General features: G+C 44.4%; 1 protein-coding gene across 1 annotated transcript in view; it reads right to left on the bottom strand.

Annotated features, from left to right (window-relative positions):
• Window positions 1-337: 337 nt before the first annotated feature.
• Window positions 338-22,380, bottom strand: part of LOC310678420 (uncharacterized protein) — a 456,546-nt gene continuing 434,503 nt past the window's right edge. The window contains exons 13-14 of the mRNA XM_083442374.1: window positions 5,301-5,435; window positions 338-746 (exon numbers count right to left, since the gene is read on the bottom strand). Of these exons, the coding sequence (XP_083298500.1) occupies window positions 5,344-5,435 (92 nt within the window). The 3' untranslated portion in view covers window positions 338-746; window positions 5,301-5,343. The remainder of the gene's footprint in view (window positions 747-5,300; window positions 5,436-22,380) is intronic.

Consider the following 22,380-nt stretch of genomic DNA (forward strand, 5'->3'; position numbering starts at 1 on the left):
TCTGTCTTCCACTGCCTCCCGCAGTTTAGTCAAACTCAAGCTGGTAGCTTCGAGAACACTGTCTAACCATCTCGTCCTCTGTCGTCCCCTTCTCCTTGTGCCCTCCATCTTTCCCAACATCAGGGTCTTTTCCAGGGAGTCTTCTCTTCTCATGAGGTGGCCAAAGTATTGGAGCCTCAGCCTCATGATCTGTCCTTCCAATGAGCACTCAGGGCTGATTTCCTTCAGAATGGAGAGGTTTGATCTTCTTGCAGTCCATGGGACTCTCAGGAGTCTCCTCCAGCACCAGAATTCAAGAGCTGGATGGGAATTGTAGTCCCAAACATCTGGGGGAGGGCCGGGGTTTGCCTATGCCTGCACTAGCCCTGGAGAAGGGCAGACTTGTGACCCAGCAAGGGGAGCTGGCCGAGAGAAGCAGTGGTTGCCCGAGACCTGCAAAGCAAAGCGAAACCTTTCACAGGCTGCCCTGCTTCGAACCCGGGGCAGAGGCAAACAGGCTGTCAGAAAATGATTGATCAACCTCGTGTGCAATTCCCCCGACAGGGATCAGAAGGAGAAAAACTTCAGCGGAGCCACGTAATGTGAGTTAATGAAATCATATTTAACTAAGGGTGTGTATTTAGACTTGATCTTACCTTGGTGACTTAGCCATTAGTAGGAATTCATTGTTTACTTTCAGGATTCTTATCAGGACTTAGCCTGTATTTGCACGTGATTCCTCCTCCTCCTCCAGCTCCCACCACCCCCTGCAAGAACAGAAAGAGGGAGGGAAGGAAAGTATTGCTCAACATGATGCATCTACTCTAGCTCAGAAATAAATGAAAACACAGCACGATCACGGCAGGCAGCTAAGCGCAATTATCTAATCTGTTTAAAATGGTTATGATTTCTTTGCTGTTTGAAGCTGCCTGGTTGTTCCCTCCTTAGGAAAAGTGATAACAACCGTAGTCAAAGCGGAGTGTTCAGTTTGGCGAGTCCCCACAAATGACAAAGGGGCGAGGGAGGCAGGCTAGAAATTTAGAGGATGTTATGACTTATGCAGACCTATTTGTCTACCCTCTTGGGTTTTGCCCTTCATTTGGATCTCCTAGATTCTAATGGATCACAAAACGGGCAAAATCACTGAGAACTGTACCCTTCAAAGGAGGTTTCGGGGCAAATTTATGCAACAGAGGTCTGCCTCTGGTGAGTGGAGATGGACAAATCTGTCGCTTCTTACTTCTTCCAACTTGAGTTTAGCTGGCCATATTTCTGCATTTAAAAAGCAGAGACATCACTTTGCCAACAAAGGTCCATATAGTAAAAGCTATGGTTTTCCCAGTAGATATGTATGGAAGTGAAAGCTGGACCATAAAGAAGGCTGATCGCCGAAGAATTGATGCTTTTGAATTATGGTGCTGGAGGAGACTCTTGAGAGTCCCATGGACTGCAAGAAGATCAAACCTATCCATTCTGAAGGAAATCAGCCCTGAGTGCTCACTGGAAGGACAGATCCTGAAGCTGAGACTCCAATACTTTGGCTACCTCAGGAGAAGAGAAGACTCCCTGGAAAAGACCCTGATGCTGGGAAAGATGGAGGGCACAAGAAGAAGGGGACGACAGAGGACGAGATGGTTGGATAGTGTTCTCGAAGCTACAAACATGAGTTTGACCAAACTGTGGGAGGCAGTGGAAGACAGGAGTGCCTGGTGTGCTCTGGTCCATGGGGACACGAAGAGTCGGACACGACTAAGCGACTAAACAACAACAACAACAATTTCTGCATTAGTTTGTTTTTAAAATTCATCATTAAAATTTGTTAGTATTTTGATGTGAATTTCTCCCATTTTCCCCATTGCAATACACTTTGTATCCCATTTTCGCCAACTTGTGTACTTTTATGAGCACTTTTCCTCCAGTATATATGCTGCTGCTTTTCGTAGGCACATTTTGGTTGGGGAACCTGCATCAGAAAGTTTGGAGAAGTTTGCAAATTTCAAAGGGCATCTGCATTTCAATGCACACATTGTTTCTGGTGGTGTGAATTAGGTAGGTTTGCATTGAAATGTGAACTAAATTGAATTCTTCTCCTCTCTCCCCCCCCCCGCCCCAATCCTTACTGGCTACTAGCCAAGGTAGCATTATGCAGCCCCTGGGATCAGAGGCAATATGCCAGTGAAGACCAGTTACTAGGGAGCTGTAAGGGGAAAAGCTGTGGTCTTCAAGCCCTGCCTGTGGACTTTCCATAGACAATATTTGACTGCTGAGTGAAATAGGGTAGGAGACTACGGGGCCCGTTGATCTGTCCCAGCAGGGTTCTTGTGGTCTTAAAACAAAAATTTTGAAATATTGGCGACTAAAGAGGCTTGGGGGAAATAGAAATGTCTTCATCCAGTTCACAGCCAAAACTCCATGGGGAATGAATTCCACCAGAGAGCTGCCATCATGCTTGCGGTGTAGAGCAACTCCTAGTGGCAACCAGCACCAATCAGAGCAGCACACTGCTGTCACATGGGTTAAAATATGGCCAACCAAAGGACACTATACCTTGGGCTCCCTCAATGGGGTTAGAGCAGCCTTTCTCAACCTGTGGGTCCCCAGATGTTGCTGAACTACAACTCCCATCACCCCTAGCTAGCAAGGCCAGAGCTCAGGGATGATGGGAGTTGTAGTCCAACAACATCTGGGGACCCACAGGTTGAGAACTGCTGGGTTAGAGAGTTGAATGGTTTTGTTATATATATTATTTTTAAGCAGTATACAAATTCTTTTAAATAAATAAACAAATAAGCCCAGGTAACATATTGTGCTTATTAACAGGGTTCCATACAGCTCTCTGGCCAGGTTATAAAAATGCAAGTCTGCAGGCAGATCCCTAGTCAAAGAAGGAAAACAGGGCAGGGGAGGTCTGAAGGTTCCCATGTTGTTAAGTGCGGGGGTAGCACACTTATACACCCCCAAATCACAACACACAGGGTCTGAGCCTCGGCATGTGTGACTAGCATGATGGAGCCCTACATAGGAACCAACACCTAGGGCTGAGGTCCCTTTAGGGCCCCCAATAAAATATTTGAAGGGGCTGGGCCCTCCCAAAATTGATGGACCTTGCCATTCAAATGGTATGCACACACCGTGTATTGTGATCGATTATGCAAAGCGGGGTTTACCTGCCCCCCCCTGCAAATATTTTATTCAAGTTGGCACCCTTGCGGGTAAAGGTAAAGGGACCCCTGACCGTTAGGTCCAGTCGTGACTGACTCTGGGGTTGCGGCGCTCATCTCGCTTTATTGGCAGAGGGAGCCGGCGTACAGCTTCCGGGTCATGTGGCCAGCATGACTAAGCCGCTTCTGGAGAACCAGAGCAGCGCACGGAAACACCGTTTACCTTCCCACCAGAGTGGTACCTATTTATCTACTTGTACTATGACGTGCTTTCGAAATGCTAGGTTGGCAGGAGCAGGGACTGAGCAATGGGAGCTCACCCCGTCGCGGGGATTCGAACCGCCGACCTTCTGATCGGCAAGTCCTAGGCTCTGTGGTTTAACCCACAGCGCCACCCACATCCCCTACCCTTGCTGGTACAGCAGCTGTTTTGAGTGCAGAAGCTTCAATCCCCAGCTTCTCCAGGTCCCTCTAGAAGGGACTCATGCCTTAAACCCTAGAGATAGCTGCCAGTGTAGACAAGACTGAGCTATATGGACGAATGGTCTGATCCATCAGTATTAGGCACATTGCACAGAATTCCCCTCTGTTTTCTGCCTCACCCACCCAATCTCAAGCAGGATTTCAATGAAGAGCTGGAAATTCTGTGGAAATCCTGCTGGCAGCAGGGCTTTCGGACAGAATTCTCATGGGTTTCATGTTGCCCGTCCTTTGTGCATGCTCAATTACACCTGAGTTTCATCCTGAAGAGGCTCGCTCGCGAGTCTGCGGCTGGTCCCGAGAGAATTGTATGATCCTGTTTCTTTTGCCTGAAATGTCAGGGCCGTGTGTTCATAGTTCACGTCTCCTTTGCTAACAAACCTCTTGGATGTGGAGTCGTGCGCTGCAGAAACGATACAAACAAGAGTCCACGATGATACACACAAACACAGAGGATAAAGGAAACTCAAACACAAAACACGAGGAAAAGAATCTTTTCTCTGCCAACAATGAACGGACGGCCTGACCTATACAAGGGGACATGTGGAGGAAAACGCCAGCAGATGGCTTAGGAAAACGGACTCGACAGCACAGTTTTGTTCATAACTTCTTGATTCTAACTCCTCCAAACACTTGAATTCTAAGCTTCACCCTCTTCAAGTTACTTTGAAATTCTGAGATGATTCTAACTTTAGTAGCTTAATCCAAAGGTATGTCTTTCAGATGTGACATATCTCGAATTCAGATTTTTAATTATATATATATATATATATATATATATATATATATATATATGGTGGTACCTCGGGTTACATACGCTTCAGATTACATACACTTCAGGTTACAGACTCTGCTAACCCAGAAATATTACCTTGGGTTAAGAACTTTGCTTCAGGATGAGAACAGAAATCATGCTCCAGCAGCATGGCAGCAGCAGGAGACCCCATTAGCTAAAGTGGTGTCTCAGGTTAAGAACAGTTTCAGGTTAAGAATGGACCTCCGGAATGAATTAAATACTTAACCTGAGATACCAGTGTGTGTGTGTGTGTGTGTGTGTGTGTGTGTGTGTAACTGCTTTAGGTTTCTGGCATCTTTCTGCAGTTGCAGAGGCATCAAATATGAAAACTCGCAGGCTGTCCCCTATCAAAGACAGCATATAGTGTGACATATCAAGTGTACTACATACCATTGCATGTCATCTATCAATCAATGTCAAATAAGTGGAATGATATATGTGTTTACTCGGAGGTAAGCCCCATGGAGTGTAAAGGGACCTAATTTCCCAGTTGAGTGAGAATAGAGCAACAACGTAAATGCTGTGGTATGTAAGTTCTCAGCAAGCAGATGATAAACCATCAGCTCATGAAATAAAATCTAACTATAAAATATTCTGTGAGTGCCTGGCTAATATTTATTTCTTCATTTATTTCCCTTCCCTTCCTAACCCGATCACTCATCCCAGTTGGGTTCCCAAGCTGGCTGTTCTCTGAGTATTTGAACATACAGATGCTATTGATCAGAATTCACAGAGGAGAACTTTGGGGAACAAATCTGCTTCACTTCAAGCTGAAATACTTGCATAATGAGGTGGTAGTCCACTGTGTTTTACTTAGAGTAGACCCATTGAAATGAATGTGATTACAGCCTCTGACTGTGGAGTCAGAGCAGAGGCGTACTTACTGAATTCAAGGGAGCCTGCTTCAAAATAGGCATAGGATTGCACTTATAGCTCCTTAGGATCTTTCAGAATGATGTACGCCAAACAGCAGCAGCAGAGAACAGAAGGATCGCGAAAACAAGGCAGAATGATGTTACCTGACAAAGAAAAAGATGAATATTGTCTTTAGGCAGACACGCCCTCGAGGGTGTTATCACTCATAAATCAGAAGATAAATCAAATGAATTGCGTGTGCCAGAAGCTGTCAATCACTGCCAGCGAAAATTCTACTGTTACTTGCCAAGTGAAATTCAGAAAGCCAAGGCAGAGAAAAAGAGAGGGGGAAAGAAGGGGCGGAGATTCATGCCACCATACTGAACACAGCTTGCAGTTTGAACCGTCCGTGGTAATGCTCCAACATCACCAGGGTTTGCCCTTGCTTAGAGGCAGTTCAGTATGCATTTTGTATTATGTTTGTCTGCTTTTCTTGCTTGTTTTGAAAACTTTTAAATGGTTATTTTAATTGCACTGCTCACCCGTCGAAGGACATCAGTGTACAAATGTATTAAATGGGATGAAATGAGCTGGATGTTCACCTGTGCTGGGAAAGGGGGAGTGGCTCAGGAAGGCAGGTGTGTGAAGTGCCAGGCAAATCAATCACACCCCCCCCCATATAATTGTCTTTTTTAAAGGGAAAATGTGAATAAATTGAGGATTCATCTCTTGGAGGTGGGCTCGCTGTGATAACTGGAAGTGCAACCCCCATTTTCTGAGGCATATTCTTTTATCAAATTGTGTTGGTTACAGACAGGTGAGGCTGCGTTCATTCTGCGGTGCGCTTTTCTAACTTGTACTGAGGTAATCTAGAGCCTGCTGTAAAAGCTAGATTCTGTGCACTGAATAAATTATGCAGATTAGATGATACTTGCCTATTCATCTTTCCTTTGCATAATGTATTCTGCTCTGGGCATCATGAAGAGATGGAACAATGACTTACAGAGCACGGAAACTTCACTTGAGTGATCCCAGAAATCCCAGAAGTCTTTTCAAGATGTGGACATTTTGACATGCCCACCAGAGGTACCACATTGGGCTAAAGATGGGGTGCGCACACATATTAGTTAAAGCAGGGGTGCAGTAGCTTTTTCAGACCAGGGGCCTCATTCCTTGCTGAGCAGCCTCCCAGGGGCCACATGTGAGTGGTGGGCAGGGCCAAGGAGAAGGGGAAGGTGCAATTGGTGTAAATTTCACCTTTGCACAGTAGGCTAGTTTCTACTCACACTCAGATGCCCCTCTCTATCCTCTACCCAGGCAAGAAAGAGTGCTAGGATGCATTCCAGCCAGGCAAATATATATCTATATATATACAGGAGGGTGCAAAACAGGTTTGGTGAGACAATTAGCTTGGAGAAAGTGGGTGTGGCTAAGAAGGAGGTGTGGCCTGGGGAGAGTCGTGAGACCCAGATGGAGACGCCTGAAAGGTAGAATTTGGCTCCTGGGCCTCAGGTCACACACCTGAGGTTAAAGCCTATTTCTGTAGCCATGAGGGCTAGAAACCTATTTTCTAGAAACAAATAGAAGCCGGTGTCCTCAGGATGTTGAGTGTCAGATCCAGCGATAAATGCTGCACCTGCAGATTTCCTGTGGTTGCCAGTCCTGGCAAGAGCGGTTGTATGTCCCTACCATGTCCTGTCTGTGAACGTTCCTGCAAATGACCTCCGATTGCTCAGTGTCTACGGTTGAAACTTGAAACGCTGAGTCACTCACCCCATACGGGCCACTGGTCTCACCCATTCATCATGGCAAACTAGCACTAGAGATCTAACTTCAGCATCTATTTTATTTACACATGCCCCCCCCCCAATTTAGCCATCAAAGAGCCATTATCCGTGGCTAGTCAAACAAATTGTCAGGTCATTGATGTACCTGACTTTGTGGAACATCTGCGAATGTGTATTTGGGAAGAGATACAAGCGCCTTTAGGAGCATTTTGAAGTTAGCTGGCAAATCAGCTACCCCAGTCAAAAGATATCTCCCATTACAGATGATATAATGACTTTTGGTTTGCTTAAAGCCGAGGAAACATTGACACAGCGATTAAGGGGGGAGGGGGGAATAAGTTGTGGAGGGGCAAGGGGGAGAGGAACAGAGAGAGAGAGAGAGAGAGAGAGAGAGAGAGAGAGAGAGAGAGAGAGAGAGAGTTACTTTATACCACCTGAATTCTGGTTGTTCCTGGGGCCTAGACCCTCGTCTTATTTGAGGAAAGATTAGCTTGACAAATTGGATAAACATTTTATGCATGACAGGACGCTGATGGAGAGCCCGTTCTGCAAGCACACCTGTTGGTAGTTTGCTTAGCGTGTGACCAAGGTGTTCAGCTAGCCCTAAGTCCTCCCATGTTGCTCTGTTTACTGTTGGACAGGTATGGGCAGATCCGAGCTCTAGGCCTTAGTAACAGTTGCTGCAATCTTTTGCCAGTGACTTTTTAAAAAAAACAAAAAACACCTCATTTTTAAAAACTAGACTAGGCCACAGAAGTTTTCATTTAAGGAGGACTGCTGTCCAAGAAGCAGAGAAAATTGCAAAGACAATAATAATCGTAATGCAATGACATTTGTCACCTCCCAGGGGCCAGGGGGTTTGGCGACTCGCATGTATATTATCCTTCTGAGAAGACCTTTGGCGTTTGGCCATTCTGCTCAAGAGACACTTAACAAAAGAACGATTCCGTAATTAATTTATGGGATTCACTGCCACAAGATGTGGCAATATCCACCAATTGAGACAGCTTTAAAAGGGGATTAAACAAGTAAAATGAGGAGTATGAAGCTATCCATGACTACCCCTCATGATGGCTCCAGAAGCATTATCCCTCTGAATACTTGGGAAACACCAGTGTGACAAGGCTGTAACCTTCATCTCTTCTCTGCGTACTTCCCAGAGGCATCTGATTGGCCACTGTGCGTAAAAGGATGCTGGACTAAGGTGGACCACTGCATTGCTTGGATCCATCGGGGATCTTCTTATATTCTTACAAATTGGATGGAGTGGTTTTACTGATTTGAGTGACTTTGATGCTGCTTTTCAAGATCATATCCTTCCAAAGAAATGCTCTCCCTGTGGAGTTTTGCTCGGTGCCAACCAACTATTTGGTTTAACATGTTGAGTTAAGGACCTTCCATGTTCACTCAAGCTCCAAAATGCTGGACAATTACATCTGCCAAGGGTCACACCCTTCACATATGCATTAATTAGACACTAATGATATGATAGGATAGAATCAGTGCCTAATTCTACCTTCCCCGCTACCTCGAAGCTGGACAGAAGTCGGTGTAAGAGTGGTGGACCCAAATCCCAGATTTTTCTATTCACTGTCATACATACTTAGCTCCAGTCCGTGAAACTGAAGCTATTGTTTATTTACGTTAGCCCTAGTGATCAGAAAGTGCAAAAAGACTGCCCAGGCAAGAGAAGGAATGGGATGCTATCAAAGAGGTTCATCAGCTTTCAGAAGTAGTTGGCCTCTTACATCCTGGCCTCCGGGCATGATTAGGCACAGAGAGTTGTTCCTACAATGTAATCCCCCGACCTTGTGTTTCATTAGTTGAGTGTGCAGTCACTCAATATTCTGCTGGGGGGATTTAAATTTGACTGAATCATTTTACAGAGCTAGATTAGTTCTGCTTTTTAAGAAAAGGCACTGATTTTGTTGTGCTTTTTTGAAATTGCTTTTAATATTTATGTGGGAAAGTTTCCTGCTTGCATCCCTGTCTCTTTGAAAGATGAGCACAACTCAATGCCAGGCACAATTTATATATTTAAATCTGGTAAACTTCAAGTTGCTCATTTAGTATGAAATCTGGCCTATGCCGTTGGTAGTCCAAATGTTTCACAATGGGTCCGTATGGAAATATTCAGCCTCTGTGGAAATATTCAGCATGTCCTAGGAAATATTTCATGAATGGAGGGGAGAATCAAGTTGGTGTTGAGCTGTGCTCAGGAACTATTATGGACTATTTAGCATAGAGTATAGCCACCTTTCAATGCTAAATCCCCTTTCATAAAATTATTTGAAAGTCTGCAATTTCGCTTCAAGACTATATCCATGTTCATCCTTATCAACAGCCTGTGCTGTGAAATCCAGTCCTCAGATAATGAATGAGGGAAATGTCAGCCATGCTGCACCGGGGTAGACTTGTGATGAACACATGACTGCTTGCCTTAAAAATAAAATAAAAAGTAGAGTAGAGTAGAATAGACAGCATCCATAGAGGATATCACTCACCAAGAGGGGACAGCAATGTTTTGACAAGAAAAGGATTTAACAAGGGGGCAACCGTGTGATAAGGTGGGAGCGGGGGTTGTTTTGTTCTTGTTCTTATTATGTACTTTGTGGTTTTGTTCTGTATTTTAGCCTGTGAACAGCCGTGAGATCCTCAGATGAAGGGCTGTATATAAAAATAAATAAATAAATAGATAATTCTAAAAACAGTGGCATACTTTATGGATGGTGCTATAGAAGTGCCCTCCAGCACTAGAGTCGTTTTTAAGATCTTGCCAGAGCAGTCTTATAAGTGAGCTCTGTTCAGTTCAGTGGCACAAACTCCCAAGTAAGCGGGGCGTAGGACTGCAGCCTCAACCATGGCTGCCCAGGCTATTGATCTGAAATAGTCCCATCAGAGAAGTTAACTTTATGATGGTAATTTCCCTGGCCTATCACCCAGGAAAGCTTCCGTGTGCAAACCACTGGTGAGATGATTTGTAGAATGAAATAAAGGAAATACCACACCCATCAGACACCTCAAAAGTAAGGTAGATGTGGCAGAGACCCTGCACCCCATCCTTGAGGAGCTCATCTATTTCTCTCTCTCTCCCTTTCCCTAATTTTTGAATGCAATTTCTTGTCTCATTCGTTGATGGAGAATGGTGAGATAAGTTTTCAGGACGAATTTTCAACACGGCACTGTTCAAAATTGTACTGGGCGATTTTGCTGCTGTTATCAGAATTCTTCCTCCTCCTCTTGAAATTCCTCAAATGTTCCACCTGAACAGGAATTGCTTGCATTCACCTCGAAATTTCATTTCAGGTGCAATATGGCTGCGAGCAACTCTATGTCATACCTAGGCATGAAATGAACCACTGGAGTCCTTTGGCAAACCAAATCCACACAATTAAATCTCAAACTGTGGATTTGTGGCAAAAAGAAACTCACAAAAAGGCAAGGTTTCCATCCCACCTCCAGATAGAAACACTCCGTTAAAGCACATGCCCTGAAAAAAATCATTTAACCAAAGTTTGATGTAATCAACGAAATCACTTCACTTTTTAAAAAATTGTTTTTCTTGTGCGTTAGGCTGTGTCTTTCAAATAATCCACAAGCAAATAGCTCTATTCCGTAGATGAGAAATTATAAAAGACCATGTAATCAGCTGACAAAGGCACTGAAAACAACTCCAGAGGAAACGCTTAGCTGTTCTTACAAAGCTACAATGCTCTGTTCTGTTTTCTCCGCCTACTCTTTAAGTGTACACTCCTGACATTTCTTGCCTCACAACTGGACTTTATGAATGAGACCCGGGGGATGTTTTCTGGTAAAGAATCATAAAGGGAAGGAATTATAGTATTACTGAGGAGTGAGCTGGTTTTCCAGTTGCTACCCAGATCTGAATGAATAAGAAGAGCGTTGGTTTTCTCCCAGTGGCAACAAATGCATGAATCAGTTTTCTAACGCTGAATTGTTACAGAAAGCTTGGATGAGCCAGCCAGCTAAGCTGAAGGAGCTATCAACACCCAAAATAAATTGCAGTGTTATATTTAGTGACGCGTTGATGGTTTTTCTGAAGTCCTGTTACGTGCAGCTGAAGGTTTGGGAATTTATCCAAAGTCTATAGCAGCTACTTCAGGCCCAACAATTGATCTGGGAAGATGACAAAATAGGCAGCCTTTAGTTTCCACTCGCAGGTTTGCCAAAGCGGCTGGAACAATCTGCCCTGGTCTATTTGTATTTATGTGAGTGCACATGAAGTTTTAAATGTCTCCCTTTTCATAACCATGTAGCTGCATAAAGCAAAATCACATTCTATTTTTTAAAGATGTTTGTTCAAGTATAGCATTTTTATTTATTTTGAAAAATGTCTAAACTACATAATAAAAACAAAGTTTTGCATCAATGTACATAAAACAAAATAAAATTACCCATAGCACAGATCAGAAAACAAGCATACGTAGCTAAATTACCCATGTGGATAGGCTTTGCTGAAATGAGAAACACTTTAAAGTAGATATCTAAAGCAACATGGCAAGGGTAGGTTTTCTAGTGGTGTGAATACTTGGACAATATTCAAGCTTCAGCAGCAGCATTTGTCACCATCTGATCTATAGCAGCCAGTATTTTATGATATTGTTAAATACTGACTGCTACATATGAGATGGCATCAAATGTTGAGTTTCTGACAGAAGAAGGGCATTCTGAATCAGCATCCAGCAGCTAGCACAATAGACTTTGTTTGTTTGTTTGTTTGTTTGTTTGTTTGTTTGTTTGTTTGCTTGTATGTTCTTTCATTCATTTGTAGAAACCAGTTAAAAGAGATTTGGGCTTTTCATGTTAAATTTCAGTTCAAAATTTCTGACATCAAAAATCTGGATTTCAAAATCTGGAAAATGCATCTGATTTTTAAGTTTGACAAAAAAAAAAAAAATCATTCCAGCTACCCTCTGTTGTGTAAACCAGACCTCAGGGACCAATTTGAGTCACCCTTAATCTATTTTGTGTAGCTGTTTAAATGATGAATTTGGAAGGGGGGTTTGCCTAATTTGAATTCTACGGATTCTCAAAGAAACGGGGTGGGGTGGGGGGTGGACCTTACCAAAGATTTCTTCTACAAATCTTCTCAACAGGGGACACCTTGGGGGAATTTGCCCAACACACAAAAGATCTCCCACAGTTAAGGAAATCATGCAAATTATTTCTTCTTTTTCACCTCTGTGTGCTGACCTTTTGACCCTCAAACAGAGCACATCTTTGCAAAGCTGCTCTTGTAGATTTACTTATGCTGACGTGTTGGTAAAGAGTGGCGATGAAAAAGAGAAAGGGGAGACAGGCACAAAATGCAGTGTGAACATATTCTTTCTGAAAAAGACGTGGGAAGACCTAGGAGAAGGTCTCGCACCCTACACAGGAATGGGTAATTTGCAGGCAAGTAGCCAGGAGTTGGGTTGCGGATGGCGCTGTGGGTTAAACCACAGAGTCTAGGACTTGCTGATCAGAAGGTTGGCGGTTCGAATCCCCGTGATGGAGTGAGCTCCCATTGCTTGGTCCCTGCTCCCGCCAACCTAGCAGTTCAAAAGCACATCAAAGTGCAAGTAGATAAATAGGTACCGCTCCGGCGGGAAGGTAAACGGTGTTTCCATGCACTGCTCTGGTTCGCTAGAAGCGGCTTAGTCATGCTGGCCACATGACCTGGAAGCTGTACGCCGGCTCCCTTGGCCAATAAAGCGAGATGAGCGCCGCAACCCCAGAGTCGGTCACGACTGGACCTAATGGTCAGGGGTCCCTTTACCTTTACCTAGCCAGGAGTTGAGAAGGATAGGGGATATTCTGTTCTGAGTAAAGGCCACTGTACAGTGAAGCCGGAGAAGGAAGAGGGTTGTGCCGATTCCTGTGAGGATCACTTCTCCTGTGCTCAAACATGCTCAAACAGGGAAGGGCTGTAGCTTGGTGGTAGAACATCTGCTTTGCATGCAGAAGGTCCCAGGTTCAATCCTGAGCATCTTCAGGTAGGGCTGGGAGTTGTTGTTCTTGTTTAGTCATTTAGTCGTGTCCGACTCTTCGTGACCCCATGGACCAGAGCACACCAGGCACTCCTGTCTTCCACCGCCTCCCGCAGTTTGGTCAAACTCATGCTGGTAGCTTCAAGAACACTGTCCAACCATCTCGTCGGGAGTTGTCCAACCATCTCACTGGGAGTTACTTACACCTGAAACCCTAGAGACAACCCTGCTGTCAGTCAGTGTAGACAATGGCCTGACTTGTGTAAGTCCTACATGGCTATGCCCTTAGGGGAATGGATCATACCCATCAAAGATGCTTTTATTGTCACCTGTGAAAACTCTCCCAGACTTGCAAACTGAAAGTGTTCCTAGCGCCATTGCTCTCTGGCTTTACAATAATCCCACAAACTTGCTGGATCACTTTGGCAGTGACGAAAGAGAGGGGGTAATAGGATCTGGGTTGGCCCTGGTGGTTTGATCAAGGCTTCTGCAGCTGCCGTTAGTGACTCACTCAAAGACTGCGCAGCAGTAACAAAGAGGATAGGAAACTGAAGGGGAACTCTTCGAAAATCAAGGAATATTTGGAAGGGCAGTTTTTATTCTAAAAAAATCAGGAGAAGTTCTCCTGCCATATCGCTGCCTTTGTGCCACCTTCCTCTGATGTGCTATTCATCAACACTGTGTACACATGTAGGCGTGCATGTTTAGCCTGTTCCTAGTCCACAAATACCTGCCTTTGCACCTGGATGCCTTCAGAGAAGCAGGTGAACCCTTTCCAAACATTTGGCACAGACGTTAAGCTTATCGTGGATATCATCATGACCCTGAGTATGTGTTCAAACACTGAGGCTTTGGGTGTCTCCACAGTGATGTGAAACTCAGCGTGCTGAGGAAGACCCAGCTGTAATAAGAACCAAGCAAAGCCCTGTCGTCGCAACGTGTTTAATGAAAATGATCCCATGCCAAGTATAAGATACGTAGGCTCTGAAGATGCAAGGTGACCATTCCTTAAATCTGGCATGAATTAGGCATTGCAAGAATAAATCAATTGGCCTTCTGAATCCACGTTAACAGCCAAATCGGTGGTTAGAGAAGCAGAGCTGGACTGAGAAGACCTGGTGTCAAGTCCCTGCTCAAGTAGAAAATGCCAGGGCCAGCTCAATTATTGGGTAGAATAAATCAGTGCCTCAAGCAGTTGATTCTGGCACCCTGAAAGGCTCTCAGCTATTGAATTCAATTTATATATGTGTGTGTTGGAAGCCACCCAGAGTGGCTGGGGCAACCCAATCAGATGGGAGGTATTTAAATAGTAAATGTTGTTGTTGTGTGTATACATGCACACGCACACACTCACAGGCACATTTGGGTGTGCATGCAGAGACAACTCAATATATTTTCATGCTTTAGGCAGACTGTTCAAATGGCATCCCACATCTTGATATTGGTGATTTTGTTGTTGTTTAGTCATTTAGTCGTGTCCGACTCTTCGTGACCCCATGGACCAGAGCACGCCAGGCACTCCTGTCTTCCACTGCCTCCCACAGTTTGGTCAAACTCATGCTGGTAGCTTCGTGAACACTGTCCAACCATCTTGTCCTCTGTCGTCCCCTTCTCCTTGTGCCCTCCATCTTTCCCAACATCAGGGTCTTCTTGAGTCCTCTTCTCTTCTTTAATATTGGTGATATTAAAACCCTATTCCAGGGATGTGGCCTCTCAAGCCTGGGGATGAAATGCCCTCTGTGTCTCTCCACCTGGCCCTTGGAATGCTCCCCAAGCCACATGCCTCCGTGGCCCTGTTAAGCAGCCCAAATGGTGTTGTCTGCCTGAAATTTCTCCTTGATCTCTAATAATGCCTGTTGCCTGCCTGGATGGAAGTTTTGGGGAGGGAGGGGGTGCATGAGCATATGTAGAAACTAGCCTATACTACAAAAGTGAAATTTGCATTCATTGCTCCTCCCCTTTTTGCCGCTTGCCCCGCTTGCCACTGGCTTGTGGCCCCTGGAAGGCTGCTCCAGAAGGAAATATGGACCCATTCAGTCACTCATTCCCTCCTCACATTACCACTGCTTACTGCCCCTGACCCACCTCTCGTTGCCCTCTCTGCTCTTCACACGTTAGAGAAGAAGAAGAAGAGTTTGGATTTGATATCCCGCATCATCACTACCCTAAGGAGTCTCAAAGCAGCTAACAATCTCCTTTCCCTTTCCCTTCCTCCCCACAACAAACACTCTGTGAGGTGAGTGGGGCTGAGAGACTTCAGAGAAGTGTGACTAGCCCAAGGTCACCCAGCACCTGCATGTGGAGGAACAGGGAATCAAACCCGGTTCACCAAATTACAAGTCTACTGCTTTTAACCACTACACCAAACTGGCTCTGGAGCTCTGCTGCCTTCGTGCCAATCGGTGTAGACAATATTGAGCAAGGTGGACCCACAGCCTGTTGCGGGACAGAGAACTTCCTGTGCTTGCACCAGTGTTCCAGTTCTGAAGTTGATGTGACAGCTATACATTCATTCATTCATTCATTCATTTAATGAAATTTATATGCCACAGGTTTGGAAGGGGGCGCGCGCTCAGGGTGGTTCCTAAAGCAGCTTCATGTCCTTAAAGCATTAAAAATGTGTTTGGGTTCAATAAGAAAATACGTATTGTAGTATATATATTTCACATTTTCCCCAAATATCCATTTATTTGTTTCTGGGGGGGAAATGAGTTGGGGTTTTTGCTTGCATAGCTTCAGAATGCCTGGAAATTCTACCTCTCCAAGTTCTGAGGCTCGTCCCGGGTAATCCACTACCCTCCCTAGTGCCAGGCTTGCGACTAGACTGGTTGGCAACTTCAGCCTGTGATAACTCCAACAAAGCAGGGCAATGGGAGTGGTGGCCCAAAATATCTGGTTGAGGAAGTCTGGCCTATGAGGGTCCTTGATCAAGTCTTGGAGCCCCTTCTATGGGCACAATATCAATCAGTTGTGCTCAGACGTGACATGTCTGGAGTCCATTTCACGAGGTTTTCACCCACCCAAAATTAGGCAGTGCATTGTTATTTCATGCATTTAAATGCCTTGATTGCAGGAAAGCCTCTATGCGGTTTATGAGAAATATTAACATTATCGATAAAAAAAAAGTTCAAAACAATGAGGAGCATTTGGAAATCATTAAAATTAACAGCAAAAGAGATTGAAACAACGTCAACACCTACATTTGGCAAGGATAGCCTTGCCAAAGCAAAAATGTTTCAAGCAGGCGCCAAAAAGAGTATATTGAAGGGGCCTGCCTGAACTCAGTAGGCAGGGAGTTCCGAGGTTTAGGGGCCATTTGAAGAAAAGATTGATTTTGTACAGCTGCAGAACTCATGGCTCCTGTAACAGGGCTACTTCCTCAGACCAAAGCAGTCAAGTGGGTGCATGTGAAATTAGGCCAGGCATGTCCAAAGTCCATCTCGGGGGCCTAATCTGGCCCTCTGGTCAATTTAATCTGGCCCCTGGCAGGATATGTCCTGGGGTAAAATCCTTTAAAAAGCTCAACAACTTTGGTCGGCCCTCACACATGTTCACTTTATCAAATCTGGCCCTCTTTGAAAAAAAGTTTGGGCACCCCTGAATTAGGCAATGTTTGCTCAGAAAAATGTCCCAATTACTCCCAATAAGTGTATGTACAGTTGCAGGTTTAGCATATTGAAATCATTCAAGTCACCCTGCAGGTATCTGTTTTTTAAAAATATTTTTTATTAGTGTTCGAAAAAGAATTCAAAGATTAATATCAGAAACCTTTAAAAACTAATATAAAAAAACCTAATCTAAAGAAAAACACAGACCCGAAAGAAAAAGAGAGAAGAAAAAGAAGAAAAAAAGAACCCTGCAGGTACCTCAAGGGAGTTCCCCTGCCTGCTCTTGCCTTCTTCTTGTGAATATAATTGTGGCCAGGTGGTACAAGGTCCTCAGAAATGGGTCGATCATTATATACCCCTCCAGAGTTCAAGTGTTGGGGGGGGGGGGGAATGGCTTTAGGTAGCACCTGAAAGGGGTAGAAGATGAGCTGAAAGATTACACATCAAAAGTTGGGTGCCTTTCGTACAACAAATGGTTGAAATTATATGTAGTTATATGTCAAATGTGAAATGTTTTTTGTTTGGCTATCCTTTAGGAAAAGGGAGGGAGGAAGGGAGGAAGGAAGGAAGGAGAGATAAAGACACCTCCCTTACAGAAGTCAGGCTGGGATCAATAAAAAGCACTCATTTCTTTTTTTGTAACCAGCCTGTTCATATCTTGTTTAGTTTGAGGTCAGTGACCAGCGGCATCTGACCTACAGAAGTTAATTCTACAGAACAATAGGCAAGAGTTTCCGAGGCCTTATCCTATTACCTTTTGATACCAAATTAATTGTGTTTTTTCCACTCTCACAATGATTCCCTGACCCTCTCAGCTATGTGTGCTGCTGGCAAAGAATGGCAGATTAAATTTAAGTGAGGAGAGAGAGATCAGTTTTTCATCCGCTGGAGTTCCTTTATTATTAAAGGGATCTGGAAACCAGCTATTAATAGCAGGAATCTAGGCTTGAGCAATAGGCTCTGGCGCAGCTATCAGAATTCTAAGGATCTCCCGTCTATTTTAAAAATAAATGAACTTAAGTTTTGTCTGTGCTATAAACCTGAATTGGTCATGGCTTCTCCTGCCAGGGATCCTGGGGGCTGCAGTTCCATTTCACACATGCATAGTTGGGGTAGCAGGATCAATGTTAGGCCAAAGAGATCAGATCTCATGAAGGACTAAAGTGAGAGGAAGGAGAGAGAGGAGCAACGGAGGAGAGTTGAGCAAGACTTGGGCTCCACCTCTTCCGTGTTTAGTCTTTCACCATGTACTAAATTTTAGACTGGGCCTGTCTTTGTAGCTTTGGATAGCATCTAGCTTGATAAAACAATTTGTTTGTGCTTATGTTTCCATTGAAGGGACGCGGGTGGCACTGTGGGTAAAACCTCAGCGCCTAGGACTTGCCGATCGTCAGGTCGGCGGTTTGAATCCCTGCGGCGGGGTGCACTCCCGTTGCTCGGTCCCAGCGCCTGCCAACCTAGCAGTTCGAAAGCACCCTTGGGTGCAAGTAGATAAATAGGGACCGCTCACTAGCGGGAAGGTAAACGGCGTTCCGTGTGCTGCGCTGGCTCGCCAGATGCAGCTTGTCACACTGGCCACGTGACCCAGAAGTGTCCTCGTACAGCGCTGGCCCCCGGCCTCTTAAGCGAGATGGGCGCGCAACCCCAGAGTCGGACACGACTGGCCCCTACGGGCAGGGGTACCTTTACCTTTACCTTTTATGTTTCCATTGACATCCCATCTTGCCACCTGTCAGATCAGGATCTTCAAGCCAGCTTGCAGGAGAAGCACATCATGTCACAGCAGTAGGGATAACTACCCTGACCCCCAGTTCACTCCCTGCCTTCTCCTGGTAGGTAGTTTGTATCTGAAACTCTGGGGAGCATCTACCAATCAGTGTAGACAATATCAAGCTAGATGGGTTGACGGACTGGCTTGATATAAGGAAGATTCCTGTGTTCCTATAAATGGCATCATTTTTCATCGAAGCGGTCCTGAATCTTGAAGGACTGTCCTCTGGCCTGAGCAGCATGCAGATGCTCTCTAGGAAAATACAAATCCAAGAGGGACGGTGCTTCCACACAGCAGCTTATTGTGGACTTAGTGCTGCTCATGCATCTTCATTAATTAATTAAAATTTATACACCACTTGATCGTAAAAACAAACCAACCCTGAAAAGCCCAGAGCAGTTCACACATGACAACTTCCTTGAAATGCCATCTCATTATTCCTCCATGCAATCTGGATTTACCAGTTCTGTAGAAAATCCATTTTTTAAAAAAACAAAAAACAGAATCAGTAAATCTCTATTACTGGGTGGGATAGGGAGGGAAATTTTGAGGACGGTGATGTGCACGTGTTGCATTATCATCCTGGAGTCTACAATAAACTGCCATGTAGAAGCACCCCTACCATAGAACCCTAAACAGTTTTGCCAGATGCAATGGGCTTTATTCCCTAGTAAGTGTGTTTAGTGTTGCAACCTTTGGTCAGTCGGTATATCAGCTGTGACATCTCTTCTTGCAACAGTTAAAGAGGAGTCCTGGGGAAGATTGCTGATGTGGCATTTTTTTATTTTTTGAAAGGTCAGAACGCAAGGCGACTGCTTGGGCACCTTAGAGGATAATGGCCTCCAGTCTTTGTGTCTTCCTGCAGATAGAGAGTCCTAGATCTAAATTGCTACTTTGTGGCATTTGCTGCCTTTGATCCATCTGCGCAGCTCGCCGTTTTCTCTATGAAGTTGTTACGACCTCCCTTTCTGAGGCCTGGAGAAGCTCTGGCATATTGCTGGTTATCTCTGCAGAGTAGCCCTTCTGGGCAAAACAATAGCTTTCTTTATAGCATGATTGAGTCCAGAAATGTCTTTAAACTCCAGGCAATCAAATGTAAGCTGGTATCCCTGCTTTAAGAAAATAAAACCAGAAACAAATGAAAAGGCAAAAGTTCAATGGGCAAAGGATTCCTGTGTGCCCACAATGTGGTACGAGTTGTGATGATGCTCTGGCAGAAACACACGTGATTAAAAGGCTACGTGTGTTGGAATGAAACAAGGAAGTCTTTAACTCACAAGAAGGCTTTTAAAATCTTTTATTCAATGCCTCCAGAGATTTAGGCTTCCCCTGATTTCTCACTGCGGAGGACAGTTTGAGCCTTGGTCATACCTTGAAAGACTTTAAACAGCTTGATGCTTGTACTTTGCTACAGGATCTAACAGCAAAGCCATGTGTCTAGGTATTTTAAACCACAAGCTGGAGTCTACAGAAGGTTGTTCAAGGAGTCTCAGATGGTGTGGATAAAGGTATTTCAGGGTCATTGTAAACCCTATATATTGAGGCCATACCTTTAAAGTCGATGATGGATTTAATTGAAAGCAGAGGGCTCAGAAAGGCAGCCAGGGAGCAATGGGGGCGATTTATTTTAAACTGCGTAAGAAGTCATGCCACCGAATGTCAAAGGAGATGCCGTGCTAATAAAATGGCACTGGACAAGCCAGCCAGAAAGACTGAGGAACAGCTCAGATGAAAGAGCTAAGCCACAGATAGTGCGCCTGCGGACAAGCATTTTGGGGTGGTCTTAAGGGTGGTGGGAGAAATTCAATTCAGTTCGCATTTAAAGGCGAATCTGCCTAATTTGCATTCAGTGATTCTGCAACCCTGGAATTTTCCACCTGTAATTTCCATCCTTGGAAATTTGCACTTCTCCAAATTTTGCAATGATGTTCTCCAACCAAATAAAGCATTTACTGGAGAAAGTATGCATAAACAATTATATCATTTATGGGACTCAGTTCCGACAGAGGTCATTACAGAGTTTTTGGCAAATGCTGATGATGAACCTGTTCGCTCTGGCTTTTGACACTTGAGATGTATCTTTTTAGAACTCACCTTATAACTTATTAGTTTTAAGTTATCTTAAGCTGTTTTAAGTATTGTGTGACACTGTATTTTAATTAACCTGAAACCTTAGTGTGAAGGGCAGGTAGGTAGGTAGGTAGGTAGGTAGGTAAGTAAATAAATAAATAAATAAATAAATTGCTTACAAATTTATACGTATTGGAGAAAATTGCATTCTAACACATGTATATTAGCAGAAAATGCTGACAACCTTTCATGAGGATCTTTTTTAAAAAAAATTGCAAACTTATAGGGAAATGTGAGGAATCGAAGATTTGCAAAATGAGAAACTTCCACACAGACTTCTGAAAATGATAGAAAAGGTATGCATGAGTGTACATCAGATACAATGATGGTTATCAAGTCTTCCGGTTGCTCACAAGGGCTGTAGGGAAAGCTCCATCCAGCTCCATCACTAAGAAATGGGAACAGGTACTTTGAGAATGCAGCTCAGCAATTGTTACCTGCCCACCAGCGCTTTGCCTCTTGCTAGGACTACAATGCCTCACCTTTCCTCCCATAATTTGAGGGTTGCCACGAACCTTGGATCAATGAGAGCCTCTGGTGGGTCAGGTCTGGTGGTTCCCCAGGTCCCTGAAGTTCGGCTGACCTTAGCTAGGGACCATAAGCAACACTCCCCATTCACAGTTCCCAGCAGGTGGTAGACAGAGGCACACTGTCTCTGATCCAAGAGAGAGGTGACATAAAACAAAAGAGCCCTGCTAGACCAGCCCAAAGGCTTCCCCCCATATATGCCCACGCAGCCTCTTCAATCTGTGGAACCGGCACTGGTACGGGCACCACATAGGTCTTGTTCCACATATGTAAGAAATTGATCTTTTAGTGTGGCAGCACACTTTGGAACGCCCTGCCTATTGAGATCAGGCAGGTACATTCATTGTACACCCACTAAAAACATTTTAGAAGAGCCTATCTAAACATGTAAGGGACGCGGGTGGCGCTGTGGGTCAAACCACAGAGCCTAGGACTTGCCGATCAGAAGGTCGGCGGTTTGAATCCCCGCGATGGGTTGAGCTCCCGTTGCTGGGTCCCAGCTCCTGCCAACCTAGCAGTTCGAAAGCATGTCAAAGTTCAAGTAGATAAATAGGTACCGCTCCGGCGGAAAGGTAAACAGCGTTTCCGTGCGCTGCTCTGGTTTGCCAGAAGCGGCTTAGTCATGCTGGCCACATGACCCAGAAGCTGTACGCCGGCTCCCTCGGCCAATAAAGCGAGATGAGCACCGCAACCCCAGAGTCGGTCACGATTGGACCTAATGGTCAGGGGTCCGTTTACCTTTACCTTTACCTAAACATGTAGAATGGTGGCGTGTGTTTTTCAGTTTATGTTCTATCATTCTTTGAACATGTTGAATAGCTGTTCTTAACTGTGTTTTTACTGATAATTTTGTTCTAATCTTTTCAGAAACTGCTTTGAGATTGCATTACAATCAAGTGTTATATAAATCTTGTAAACTAAAAAGATATTTTTTTTTGAAAGAAAGAAAGAAAGAAAGAAAGAAAGAAAGAAAGAAAGAAAGAAAGAAAGAAAGAAAGGACTCTCCAGTGCGTCCCAACTGAATTAATTCATTGAAACATTTGATATCAAGGAGTCAAAATCAACTTAGGTCCCAAGTGGCTTGCAGACTTCTGCCTAAATCACCCCCTGTGAAGGAATGCAGTTTTGTTTTGTTTTTAAAGCAAGTTCTTCTGACGGTATCTGCAGGGAATAAATCACCGACGATTTCTCTTTGGCTGCGAACAGTATATGTTTCCCTTATCCATCAAAACGTTTCTTTCTAACGCATTAGATCCTTGCTCTTTCTTCTGCTAAAGAAAACGTTGCCTTGCAAA

Source organism: Podarcis tiliguerta (genome assembly GCF_965153285.1).
Source record: "Podarcis tiliguerta genome assembly, chromosome: 5".
In the NCBI taxonomy this organism is placed as follows: Eukaryota; Metazoa; Chordata; class Lepidosauria; order Squamata; family Lacertidae; genus Podarcis; species Podarcis tiliguerta.